This window comes from Antechinus flavipes, chromosome 3, assembly GCF_016432865.1.
Source record: "Antechinus flavipes isolate AdamAnt ecotype Samford, QLD, Australia chromosome 3, AdamAnt_v2, whole genome shotgun sequence".
NCBI lineage: Eukaryota > Metazoa > Chordata > Mammalia > Dasyuromorphia > Dasyuridae > Antechinus > Antechinus flavipes.
Genome location: NC_067400.1, coordinates 250145625 through 250158560, shown reverse-complemented (window position 1 = coordinate 250158560; position 12936 = coordinate 250145625). Strand labels below are relative to the sequence as shown.

General features: G+C 33.6%; 1 protein-coding gene across 3 annotated transcripts in view; it reads left to right on the top strand.

The window, feature by feature from the left end:
• ERG (ETS transcription factor ERG) overlaps nucleotides 1-12936 on the top strand; it is a 132008-nt gene that overhangs the window by 95418 nt on the left and 23654 nt on the right. For all 3 annotated transcript variants that reach the window (XM_051984871.1, XM_051984872.1, XM_051984873.1), the window contains exons 4-5: nucleotides 9923-10126; nucleotides 12728-12808. In XM_051984871.1, the coding sequence (XP_051840831.1) occupies nucleotides 9923-10126; nucleotides 12728-12808 (285 nt within the window). The remainder of the gene's footprint in view (nucleotides 1-9922; nucleotides 10127-12727; nucleotides 12809-12936) is intronic.

Here is a 12936-nt window from a genome sequence, read left to right as displayed (position 1 = left end):
TTATTAAATTCACTAAAAATTTACATTACACAATTCCAACTGGGCTAGGTAACCCTTCCTCTATCAATTCATATATAATTCTCCAAAGCAGCTCTTCCAAACTTTTTTTAAATCTTTCCTCAAACTTCCCACTGTCCATTCCTCTCATCTGTGAACTGTATGTCCTATTTTACATTTAAAAAATTGTGGCCATTTTCAGTTTCCCTCCTCCTACCTCTTTTCATATCATCCAGCTATCTCATCCTTCACCTCTCAATTATACGATGAGATGGCCTTATATCTTAGCAAGGATAACTTCTGCTTGCTCAAGTAATCCCCTTTCATCCTATCAATGCTAATCGATTTCCCCCTATGTTATCCTCCTTCTATTTATCTTTAATCCCTCCCTGTCTACTGGCTGCTTCCTTCATGTCTACATGCCTATATCTTTCTCATTCTCAAAAACCCTAGCTTGACCCTACCATCAGCTTCCATCTTAATCCATTTTAATCTTTATGCTGGTGATTATTAAATCTATCTATCCTGCCCTAACATCTTTGCTAACCTTTAACTGCCTCTCAGGCATTCTGAATTGAATGTCCAGTAGACATTTTAATCTCATTATGTTCAAAATTGAACTTATTTTCTTTCCTTTTTTACTCTCCCCTCCCCCAATAAAAATTTCCTTAATATTGTGGAGGACAATACCATCCTCCTAGTCCCCAATGTATGTAATATTTCAGTCATACTTAAATGCTCATTATTTCTCATATCTAATCTATTCCCAAAGCCTGTCAATTTCATTTTTGTATCTCTCAGATATATTCTCTTCTTTCCTCTGGTACTGACACCCTTATCATAAGGACTTCATTACCTTATTTTTTATTTTTTTGCTGAGATAATTGGGGTTAAGTGATTTGCCCAGGATCACACAGCTAGGAAGTGTTAAGTGTCTGAGATCAGATTTGAACTCAGGTCCAACTGATTGCAGGGCCAGTGCTCTACCCACTTTATAATCTAGCTGTCCCTCCCTCATTATATTATTTCTGGATTTTTAAAATAACCTACTAGTGAATCTCCTCATACTCCAAACCATCTTTCCATTCAGGCTCTAAAGTGACTTTCCAAAGGAGAAAAACCAACATGTCACCTCCATCCTCAATTAACTCCAGTGGCTTCCCATCATCTCCAGGATCAACTACAAAAATCCTCTTTCTACCTTTTAATTTTACTCCCTCCCTCATACTTTCTGCTCAGTGCCAACTGATTTCTTTATTGTTCTACAAACAAAACACTTTATCATTCCAGGAATTTTCTTTGACTAAAGAAAGTCCTCCTGCTTGTGGAATGTTCTTCCTTATTTCTGCCTTATAGTTTCACTGGCTTCCTTTAATTCCCTATTAAAATCAAATCCTCTTTAGGAGGGCTTTTCAACCTTTCTGAATTCTAGTGTCTTCTCAAATTTATTTCCCATTTATCCTTTATCCTGAGTGTTTTTAGCTGTACTTAATTCTCCAAGATCCCATTTGGGGTTTTCTTGGCAGAGATAATGGAGTGATTTGTCATTTCCTTCTCCAGCTCATTTTACAGATGAGGATACTGAGGCAAATAAGGTTTAATTGACTTGTATAAAGTAAGCTAATAAATATCTGAGGTCAGATTTAAACTCAGGTCTTCCTGCTCTGGATCTGGTCCTCTGTCCACTGTCATCTAGCTGGATAGCTTCTGGGTTATCAGAAGGTAGCAGATAAATAACAGTGTTTGCAATCTCAAAGACTGCCAGGAAAAGGCTACAGATATTGCATCTTATTCATTCTCATCTGTCCCTCCAATATGACTATGAGGGGATGAGGATTCAGCAGGGCAATATCAGGTACTCTCTATTATTGGCAGAGGGTAGGAGGCAAGCCTTTAGTTGAGCCACCATATCTGGCATAATACCTGACATATAATGTGAATGAATTAATGCACACATGCATGTATGTGAATGGATATTAAAGTGTGTCACAAAAAGGGCTAACTTTTTCCTACTCTATGAGCATTGAAGAAATAATTCTTTTTAATGATCAGTCTTTCTTTGTTGCTTAATATCTCTACAGTTATTCAGTTGATGTAAGAGTATGTGCTGTGGCTGATTTTGCAAGTTGCAATTCTTTCAGTTATTTGCCAAGTTTCACCTACAAACACAAATGCACAAAAATCTTTGTTGCATAATCTTAGTTCCCCAATGATACCATGAAGAAATTGAAATCAGTGCCATTATCATCATAACATTCACTATCATTAAAAGATAAGTTTCTTCAGAGTAAAGATTGTTTCAGTTCCAGTATCAGTCTCTAGTACATAGCACAGTGACTGAATACTTAAGAAATTATTGTTGATTGGTAGATTGCTATACCTAGGAATAATTCTTGCTGTATCACATGGGTAAAGTAAAAGAGAACATTAAATCAACTATGAAGAAGAAAAGTAGATAAATGGGGGATAATATTGATGATTTCACTAGTGTTATGAATGTAAATCCTATTTATTAATTCAGAAATATTAAAGAGCTGATTGATGCACATAGAGATTCATTGTGGCTAGAATGATAGAATTATAGGATTTAGGGCTAGAAGGAAACTTAGCGGTTCAGTCTAGTTCAACTTTTCACTTTATGATTAAAGAAACTGAAAATGAGGAAAGTTTGATGACTTGCCTAAGGATATCTAACTAATAAATGTCACAAAAAGAACTTAAATCTAGTTTTTCTAGTCTATCTACTACCTCAAGATACTTTACTAAATTTAAGTATTTTGATGTTATTCCAGCCAAGGGTAATCACATTAAGTATAAAAGACATATAATTTGGGGTAAAATTAGGATATTTATGGGATTCACATATTTAGTAAACCAGTTTAATTGTACTTTGATCTTTTAATAATTTAGATAAGGGATTCCTAGGTAACATATTAAACACAGAATGTCCCTAATTTCTTAAGGAACATTGTAAAATTCTCAAAAATCAGTTCAGAACAAAATTAATTTTTAAAATACTCCATGTAGCACTTTGCAAAAAGGAATATACATATTGTAAAACCTTTATATCTTTTTTTGGCTTCCCCAATTGAATAGTCAAGATTTTAAGATTTTTGGAGGACATCCATTATAAAGGCCATGTAGAAAAGCAATCAGCGAGCTGAACTAAAAACAAAATATTTTGAATTGAATGTGTTGAATATGAATTTTTATTAGTGGAGCCTCATTGCATAAACCAAAGAAATTATTTTACTGCTTTCTGGGATTGAATCCTTTTCTATATTTCCATTCCTTAACCCCCATCATGCCCTCTGCAAGTCAATAACAAAAAGCATATTTTGCCTATATCCCATTCATGGTAGCCATCATACAAAGATAGTCAAAAAGAATTTGATCAGAGCTTGAGCTGTCTAATTTCTAGGTGTTTTTCTTTTCTACTAACAGTTTTCAGAAAAAGTTCTGAATTTGCTATTTTACAGTGAAACGATTTTAGGCAGAGTTTCAGAATAACATTCAACAATCTTCTGTGAGATGTGGCATTTAATTTGTCTTGCAAGTGTACTATATTTATTTCAACTTTGTCTTAGTCAAAATTTTTATTTTCACTGGAACCTAATGGCTTGTTTGTCAGTGTGCTAACAAAGAGGAAGGCAGAGACCTCAACACCTTCCTTACAATGTAGCTAACATTACAAAATGATGTGAAAATTGCAATAGACTCTGGATTTTCATAGGTCATGGCATTTTGAAACGTTCTTTTCTTTTGACAGTATTTGTTTTAGTTCCTAAAATGAAATACAGCAACATATTACTAAATTTAAATTTGACATTTTTACCCTGAATATATGTAGATATTTTATATGTAAACAAGATTAAGATGCTCACAGTCATAGATTTGGTGAACAGATGCTAATCATCTACCTTTTCTAGTGCCCTCCTCTCCAACACAGCAAACTAGAGATGCATGCATTTTACTTACATTGAGCATTTATTTGACCAAAAATCAGCAAATTCAGCTTAATTCAGCAATTTCCACTACTATGGAGAAACAAGACATATAACTACAAGAAATAGACTAAATAGATATGAAAAACTAAAGTCTGACATACAATTAAAAAGCCAAATCAGGGCTGGAGGCAAATGATATTCTAGCAGGGATCCTCAAACATTTTAATTAGGGGGCCAGTTCACTATCCCTCAGACTGTTGGAGGGCTGGACTATAGTAAAAACAAAAACTTTGTTTTGTGGGCCTTTAAATAAAGAAACTTCATAGCCCTGGATGAGGGGGATAAACATCCTCAGTTGCTGCATCTGGCCCGCAGGCCATAGTTTGAGGACCCCAAAGGGAACTGTCCTCTGAAAATTCCAAAATCTAATCACTCAAACTAAGTTAGACTACTGAAAACACATACTTTTTAAAAGTGAAATGCTTTTCTTACCTTATTCATAAATGACTTACACAGTTTCACTGAAACTCCCTCATCTCTAAAAAGTTAAATTTGAATATTGTTTCAACCTTAGGGTATTTTTAAAGATTTGTTTTATAAAAAAACAGAATAGGGAAAAGAAAAACAGAAAAGGAAAATACAAGCTACATATACTCACATATATATGTATGTATATCCACCTTCCTGTAAACATGCATCTAAAACAACATCAGTATAGCTGACATATAATGTAGATTTCTCTCTTAATTGAATCTTTAAGCTTGATTTATCTCTTCTTTCCTGTCCCTGCTAACTCTTCTGTTATAAATCTGCCCCTTAACTTTTCTTGCTGTTATTTAACCCCCCCCAATAAATCACTCCCTCATCTTCTTCCCCTACCCTTTGCCTCCTCCTTCATTCCTCCCTCCCCCCTTATTTATTTAAAGATTTTGGAAGGTGCTATACCCTTGGTGGTATATATATATATATATATATATATATAGGGATTGCCTGTTTAACCCATTACCAATGTAAGTTTTCAGAATTATGAGCCCTTCCCCCTCTCTACTGCCTCTGTGTCTATTCTTCCTCTGCATCTCGTTTGTATAAAATAATTTCTATTTTTCCCTTTTTCTAAGTAGTTTTTTTTAGGAGTCTACTCAATTCTATCCCAATCTTTTGAACTACCCAATTACTGATGTCAATTTTAAATAAATAGTAAATATTTCCATGGAAAAAAACCATAAACAATATTTCCATGTTAAGTTCCTTGAAACTGATCTTTGATATTGGCTCCCATGTGTTAAATTTTCTTTGAGTTTGGATTTGGTTGAAAGAAGGTCCTGAAAATCTGCAAGTTCATTGAATGTCCTTTTTTTCATTCAATATTATGGATAATTTTGCTGGATATGATATTTTTGGCTATGGTTTGGTTCTTTTGATTGCTAGTATATATGATTCCACGACCTGCAGTCTTTTATTGTGGCTGCTGAATATGTCTTCTACAGGTCTAATTGTAGCTCCACTTTGAATTTTTTTCTTGTTTCTTGCTAAATTTTGTTTTTGAAATTTGGCAATAATATTCCTATGTGTTTTCCACAAGAGATCTCTTTGAAGTGTAATTGGTGGAATTTTTTAATTTTTACTTTCTCCTTATTTTCTATCATTCCAGGATACTTTGCTTGGATTATTTCTTGCATTATTGTATCAAGGTTCTTTTTTTGGTCACATCTTTCATGTATAGTCCAATTATTCTTATATTTTCTCTTCTAGAACTCTCCATGTTTGTTGTTTTTCTTATAAGATATGTCACATTCTTCTCTATTTTTTCATTCTCTATATTCTGTTTTGTTGTTTCTTGGTCTCTTATAGCTTCACTGGCTTCCCCTCACCAATTCTAATTTTCAAAGAGTTATTTTCAAATTTGTGACTCTTATCTCCTAAAGAGGTTGATAAGTTTTTTCATAATCCTCTTGTTTTTCTTGGATGGTTTTTACTTTTGTTTTTTAGTTTTTCCTCAGTGTCTCTCATTTGATTTTTAAATTCTTTTTTAAGTTCTTCTATAAATTCTCTCTGGTCAGGGAGCTGTTTAACATTAGACTTTGGGGAGAAGAAGTTAGTTGGGTTCTTCTTTTTTATCAATTCTTTTTTTTTTAATGAGAACTATTAGTGTAAGGGCCTTTCCCCTTTCACCTGGATCCCAAACCAAGAGCTCTACCCATGTAAAAGTGCCTTCAGCTAGCAGCATCCCTGTCCCACTGTTTCTGCACTCACCAGGTGTGCTGGTTCCTTCTTCTCCAGGGCTCCATTCCTGCAACACAGTTGGACCTAGCATTTCTAACCAGCTGAGATTCTCTCTGTTTTCCTGGAGTCATACCCCTCAGCTGCATATGCAGTCCAGAATGTGAAAGTCTCCCTAGTTCCTGCTGAGGCTCCAGCCAAACCCCGGTAGTCCTAGGGCTCCTTACTTGCTATTTCTGTGAGCTAGTCTGCAAGTGTTGGCACTTCACATGGGTTAACCCCTGGCCGGTGGTCTGTCTTTGGATCTTCTTGGATTGTGCCAGTAAGATTTCATTTCTGCTCTGAGAATTATGTTCACCCTGAGATGCAAATTGATTCTGTTGGTGGGGAAATCTGAACAACTTGAAGTTTACTGACCTACTTCACCATCCTCCCAACCTTAGAGGAGTTACTATTCATTGGAACATACTAATTTTAATTCTAACCTTTGTCTATTATTGTTCTATTCTCAGTCCAAGTAGCCAATGACTTATCTGGCTATCTTTTAACAAATATTTTAGAGCGTTTATCACTTTGGTACTTTTTTTTAAAGTAATACTGATTGTTCTCAAAAGATAGGGATTTGGAGACCACTGCTAAACATTTCAGAAAATGCTCAGTCATTTGCATGAAGTCATGTATGATCTCTGGGTAATCTTTTTGACATGACAATTGATAACTGGAAGTACAGCTTTGCCAGCTCTAAATCAAGAGAAACATCCTGAGGAAGAGACTTCCTTTTGGACTAGCTCCAAAACAAACTAAATTAAGATCAGTTCTTAAAGCAGACTTTCTTTTACTTAAAGTCACAAAATATTGAATGGTATGTCTCATCCAGCTCATTGTTATGCATTTGATGAGCAGAATTTATATGTCTCCTAATATTTTCAGTTACTTCATTAGATAAATATCCTTTATGCTCTAGAACATGGAAAGCAAATTTCTAAAGTTTTCTACTCTATTTTTTGGAGAAAGAGAATGATATCAATATTTTATATTAATAAGGTGATTGGGAACAATTCAATATTTAAAGAGCTGTTTGGCCTCATTAATAAATCTGTGTTTTTTCATCCTACATAGTTCCTGTATATGTTATTATAAACATATTTTATCCACAGGGTCACAACTAACTAGCTATGGGATTTCTTCTAGATCTACCAGTATAGGACTCAGTCTGTCCATCTAGTTTCCTTCACAGTACTGTAAGACCTGCCCATTTCCTGGATGATAACCTTTATGTCTTTTTATTTTTGCACAGAATTCATCTTTGGAAATATGCTGCAACCTACTTAAATTCACCCTTCTGGACATTAGGGTTTTTATTTTCTCATGAGATTATAATATTCTAGAATGAAAAATAATATTGCTGGGAGAACTGTAGTGATAGAAAGATGGATTTTTATATTAATAAAGGGTTAGAAACACTGAAAGTTTTCTTCATGTTCAATTCCAAGTCCAGCTTATTGTAAATGAGCAAATAATTTAAGTACTGACTATGTGCAAAGTATTATTCTAATAATAATAACATTAATAATAATAATGAAAACAAGTATTTATTTAGCACTGTGCTAAGTACTGATTATGTGCAAAGTACTATTCTAATAATAATAATAGTAATAGTAATGATGAAAACAAACATTTATTTAGTATTTACTATGTGCCAGGCACTGTGCTAAGTGCTTTACATATGTTACTTCATTAGATCTTTGCAACAACCCTGGGAAGTAGGTGATTTTTTTTATCCCCAGATATCACTGGTAGCACCTAACACCACCTTGTACATAGTAATCAGTCAATTAATACTTATAGATTAGCTGATTAATTGATAAAAGTCGAAGCTAATGAAAAAGTCAGTCAGAATTGTAGTGTTGAAATAGTGGCAACAGAAATGGGGAGAGAGAAATGTGACTGATTATTAATGTGGATTTGTGATGTGTCCTAAGTATAAATTCATCAAAGCTAGTTTATTTCAAACTCATTTATTACATTGTATACTTCCAAATTGTCTTTTCTATTAGCATCATTAATTGAAAATATAGGATCTAATTTGCATATATGGATTTGTCTTTGATAGTAGATTTTGGTTTGGCTAATGGCTGACCAAATAAGAATAATAAAAAACACAAACAAGATTTTGATATGATGCTTCCCCCCTCATTTTATTGCCAACTGTAGTTTATTTATATGAAAAGCAAAACTTTACAATTAGTAAAATTGGGAGATTTAGTCTATCTCATAATCCAAATACCCTTTTAGCGAACCTTTGATCCTTAATATCCAATAAGATTTAAAACATTTATTAAGCATATACTATGTGCCAGGTACTATACTAACCATTAGGGATACAAAGAAAGGGGAAAAACAAACAGAAAGACATCATAGTCTAATAAGGTACATAATATGCAAATGACTATGTTATTAAAAAAAGATATACAGAGGACCTATTACAGAACTCTGGAATACTAACAATTACTGTCCATGCTATGGAACAGGTATGGAGCAGTCAGACATGAAAACCTAGAGGAGAGAGTATCCAAGAGTATATGATGGCTAATAGTGTCAAATATAGCATATAGGATAAAAAGTTAAGGAAGCTGATGGGATTTAGCTATTAAGAGACTTTGAGGAAAAAGTGGAATGGTGAGGTCAAAAGTTAGTTTGCAAAGGTGTGAAGAATTAGTGAGAAGAAGTAGAGGTAACTAGTACAAACAACTTCACAAAATTTGAATAAGAAAGTAGGAGAGAGAAAAGATAATAGCTTTAGGGAATGGTAGGACCTGCTGAAAAGCTTTAATTTTTTTATTCATTTATTTACTTATTTATTTTAGGACAAGGAGTGAGGTGTGTTTTATTGCAGTAGGAAGGAGGTTAAATTTTAGTGAAGTGTGGGGGGGGGGGGGGAGGGGAAGAATAATTGAGAAAATTCCAGAGAAAATAGGAAAGGGATGCAATCGAGGATATTACATGAAAACTTAGAGATGGCCTGATCAAACTATTTTATTTTATTATTGAGTAATATGAGTCATAAATTAAGTATATTGCCCAGTGTCACATAGTGACAAAGTAGGGGCTGACTCTTCATTCAGGTTTCACTATGTTCATTACTGATTAGAAGTTAGTGATAATTTTAGGTGTTAGCTAGCAGAAGCATCTCATCTCAAAGTGATAGAGTAAAAGGTAGTGTGATGTGGTTCTACACTTGGAGTCACTAAAATGTGTATTTCCTATCTTGTATATTTCAGGAATTTTATATTCTTCCACTTTCATCTGAATTTTTTTGCTAAGCATTAATAATCTTTTACATTATCTACACTTACAATGTTTTTGTTTTTTTGTTTTGTTCTGCTAGTGAAGATTTTAGGATCTATGTGGACACTTCTTTTCACTCTGTATTTTTACATAAATTTATTAATAATTTTTACAAAAAATTTGATGTATACTTAACCTACTAATTGTTTAAATCACTGAAATTATAAAATTTCTCTCTCATAAAGTTTCAGTAATCTATGCCAGTGACATGAGCTAGTGATATGAATGATACAAAATTAATTTTAAAATAATTCAAAATTTGCAAATACTTTGTATATTGTATTCTCTGAGTTCTTAACGATAGTTTGTATATGCAGTGGGGAAAATTATCTAAGCATATATTGGGTAGAAGGCTTAAGATTTAAATTCAAATAATTAGTTCACGATATTTACTTTGCTGAACTTTCCAGATCCTACATTATGGAGCACAGACCACGTCCGGCAATGGCTAGAATGGGCAGTGAAAGAATATGGTCTTCCAGATGTCGACATCTTATTATTCCAGAACATAGATGGGAAGGATCTGTGCAAGATGACCAAAGATGATTTTCAAAGACTTACTCCAAGTTATAATGCTGATATTCTTCTCTCCCATCTTCACTACCTCAGAGAGAGTAAGAGTTTCCTTTTATGGGATTAAAACTTCAAAAAAAATTGTTAATTATCTTCCTGTTTTAATCTATTTCTGATTTGAGAAGTTTCTACTTGAAATATTACTGTCTTAGGTTAGCAAAATATTATTTAGCAAACACTGCAATCAAAAGTTAACAATATTAGTGATAGGATCATATATTTAAAATTTGAAAAGATTTTACAAGAGATTTAGTATCTACATTTTACAGATGAGTTAATTGAGACCTAAGGAAATTAAGTGTATTTAGATGATAACAAAGTAGTAAATGGCAGTCAGACTTTGAACCAAAGTTCTCTGATCTTTCTACTCCCTTCCCCCCCACCTAATCCTTTTTTTCAGTTAAATTAATTCCATTGTCCAAGAAACTCAAATGTGAATAAAGTTGTTGCTCATCATAGAGTTATGGACTTAGAGCTGGAGGAGACTGCAGAGATTCCATTCAACCTTCTTATTTTAGAGATAAGAAAACTGAAGAGCAGTTAGATGGCATAGTAGATAGACTACTGAACCTGAAGTCAGAGGGACTGGAGTTCAAATATGGCCTCAGGCACTTAACACTTACACAAGGAGAGGACTGTTTGATATTTTTGCCTAGTTAATGATGAAATGTAGATGCCAATCAACTCTAGAATTAATAAGCCCTTAAACCAAGTCACCCTCAGGAAAATTGTCAAGGAAGCAGTTTGTTTTGGATAACCTCTGGTTGTCATTTTTGAGAGTTTTTTTTTTTTAATTTCTTTTTGGCATTTTACCTCCCCTTTACTTTTACAACCTTGATCTTGCAAAAGAAGCTTCATTTTACTTAGCTCCTGAGAGCTCTCATGCTGTCACACCTCTCCTTCCCTGTAGCCCTCTTCTCCTATAGTTGAATTACTTTTAGGGCTTCCATTTGTGACAAACTGGTCGTATCTCTGGACTTTGAAACTATGTCTCTGCTAGTTTTTTACCCTGCAATATCTTTACTTCTTTTTGGCTCTCTTTTCCTATTTTGGTGGATTTCTCTTTTAAATTCCGTTTTGAAGAAAAGTTCAGGCTGATCTTACTTGATTCCCCTTCCATTTTTATTTCTGACTCTTTGAATTATATCATAATGCCCCTGCAGGTTACTTTCCTCAATCTACTTTTCATTTTCCTTTTTTATGTATTTGCTTTGCCCATTAGAATATAAGCTCCAGGAGGGTGGGAACTGTTTTCTTAATACTCATAACCTCCACAGCTTAGCACAGTGTCTGGACATAGCAAATGCTTAATAAATAATTGTTGTTTTACCCTTTATCAGATATTTATGCTCTGGTATGAATTTCATTCACTATTTTATAATCTTTAAGGGATATTTTGCTTCCTATTACTCCCAATAGTATTTGCATTCAATTTCTCTTGCTGGAATAGAAATCTTTGACCCTTTATAAAAGAAATTCCAGGTATTTACAAGAGTAACAAGAATACATTGAGAGGGATTATGAACCTTTATGATAGTTTCATAAGTACAGGGGCAACTCCCAGGGTAGATCTTAAACCAATCTAGATAGACATTTCTTTTAATCTTAGAGCTATCTGCATAAAAAGCAAAAACAAACAAAAAATAGGAAATCACTTAACTTCCTATATTATATATTAGTATATATCAGATATATCAGATAATATACTGATATATTAGCATTTATCAGAAGTGACACTTAAATATTGTTTCTAATTTCAAGGACTGTCCTTTATCTACTACTAAATAATGTATGACCATCAGCAAGTCATTCAACCCTAATTGCCTCACAATAAAACAAAACAAAACCAAAACAGATGAGGAAGCATAAAGATGAAATGCCTTGTCTTAAAGTCACCTTGCTGGTGATAAAAACTAGATCTAGAATCAAAAATACTGAGGTACTTCCTCTTAGCTCCAAGTTGACTAAAAATCAGTATACAACAATATGTAAGGGAAAGGTTTATAAGTGCTTAGAAACTGGATATTTTTCCACTCAGTAGGGAAACAGTACTGCAATTTTGCCTAAATCTGAAATACAAATTATTGGCAGAATCAAAAAATCAAGGGATTTACACTTATTTAATGACAAGTGAGAGGAAGGATATTACTGATCAAAAGACTAATAGATTGAAAGTTTTAATTTTAAAACTAGCAAGAAGATTTAAATAGGGAAAATACCTGTCAGTGCAGCACCATTGTTTCTCTAGAATTGCTTTGCATGTGATCAGATTTGTTTATTTCTTGAATTAAGATAGTTTTGACATGCTATCAGGGAAGCGAGGTGGCACAGTGGCTAAGAATCAGAAAGACCAGAGCTAAGACACTTATTTGCAAGGTCACTCAGGGCAGGTCACTTAACCTGTACCTGCATAAAAGTGCAGAAGTCACTAGCAGATCACTCCAGTGTCCTCGTCAAGAACATCCTACATATAATTCATTTACTAGGACACAAGGAGATGAATGTGACTCAGGGACTAAATAAAAACATAATAACAAGAAATAGGACATGTTCCTGAAACTGACATAAAATATATACATAAAAATGACTTTTAAAATATAATTCTCATTTTTTTTCATTTTGGCATTACTTTTGTTTTGTAGCTCCTCTTCCACATTTGACTTCAGATGATGTTGATAAAGCCTTACAAAACTCTCCACGGTTAATGCATGCTAGAAACACAGGTAATGTTGGCTTTGTTCTCATATCTTATAGATGTCTTAATTTGTGACCTTTTTCAAGCATAGAATTATTGTTGAATCCTTAAAAAAAAAAAAAGAGGAAATGCTCAGTTCATGAAGTAGAAATAACA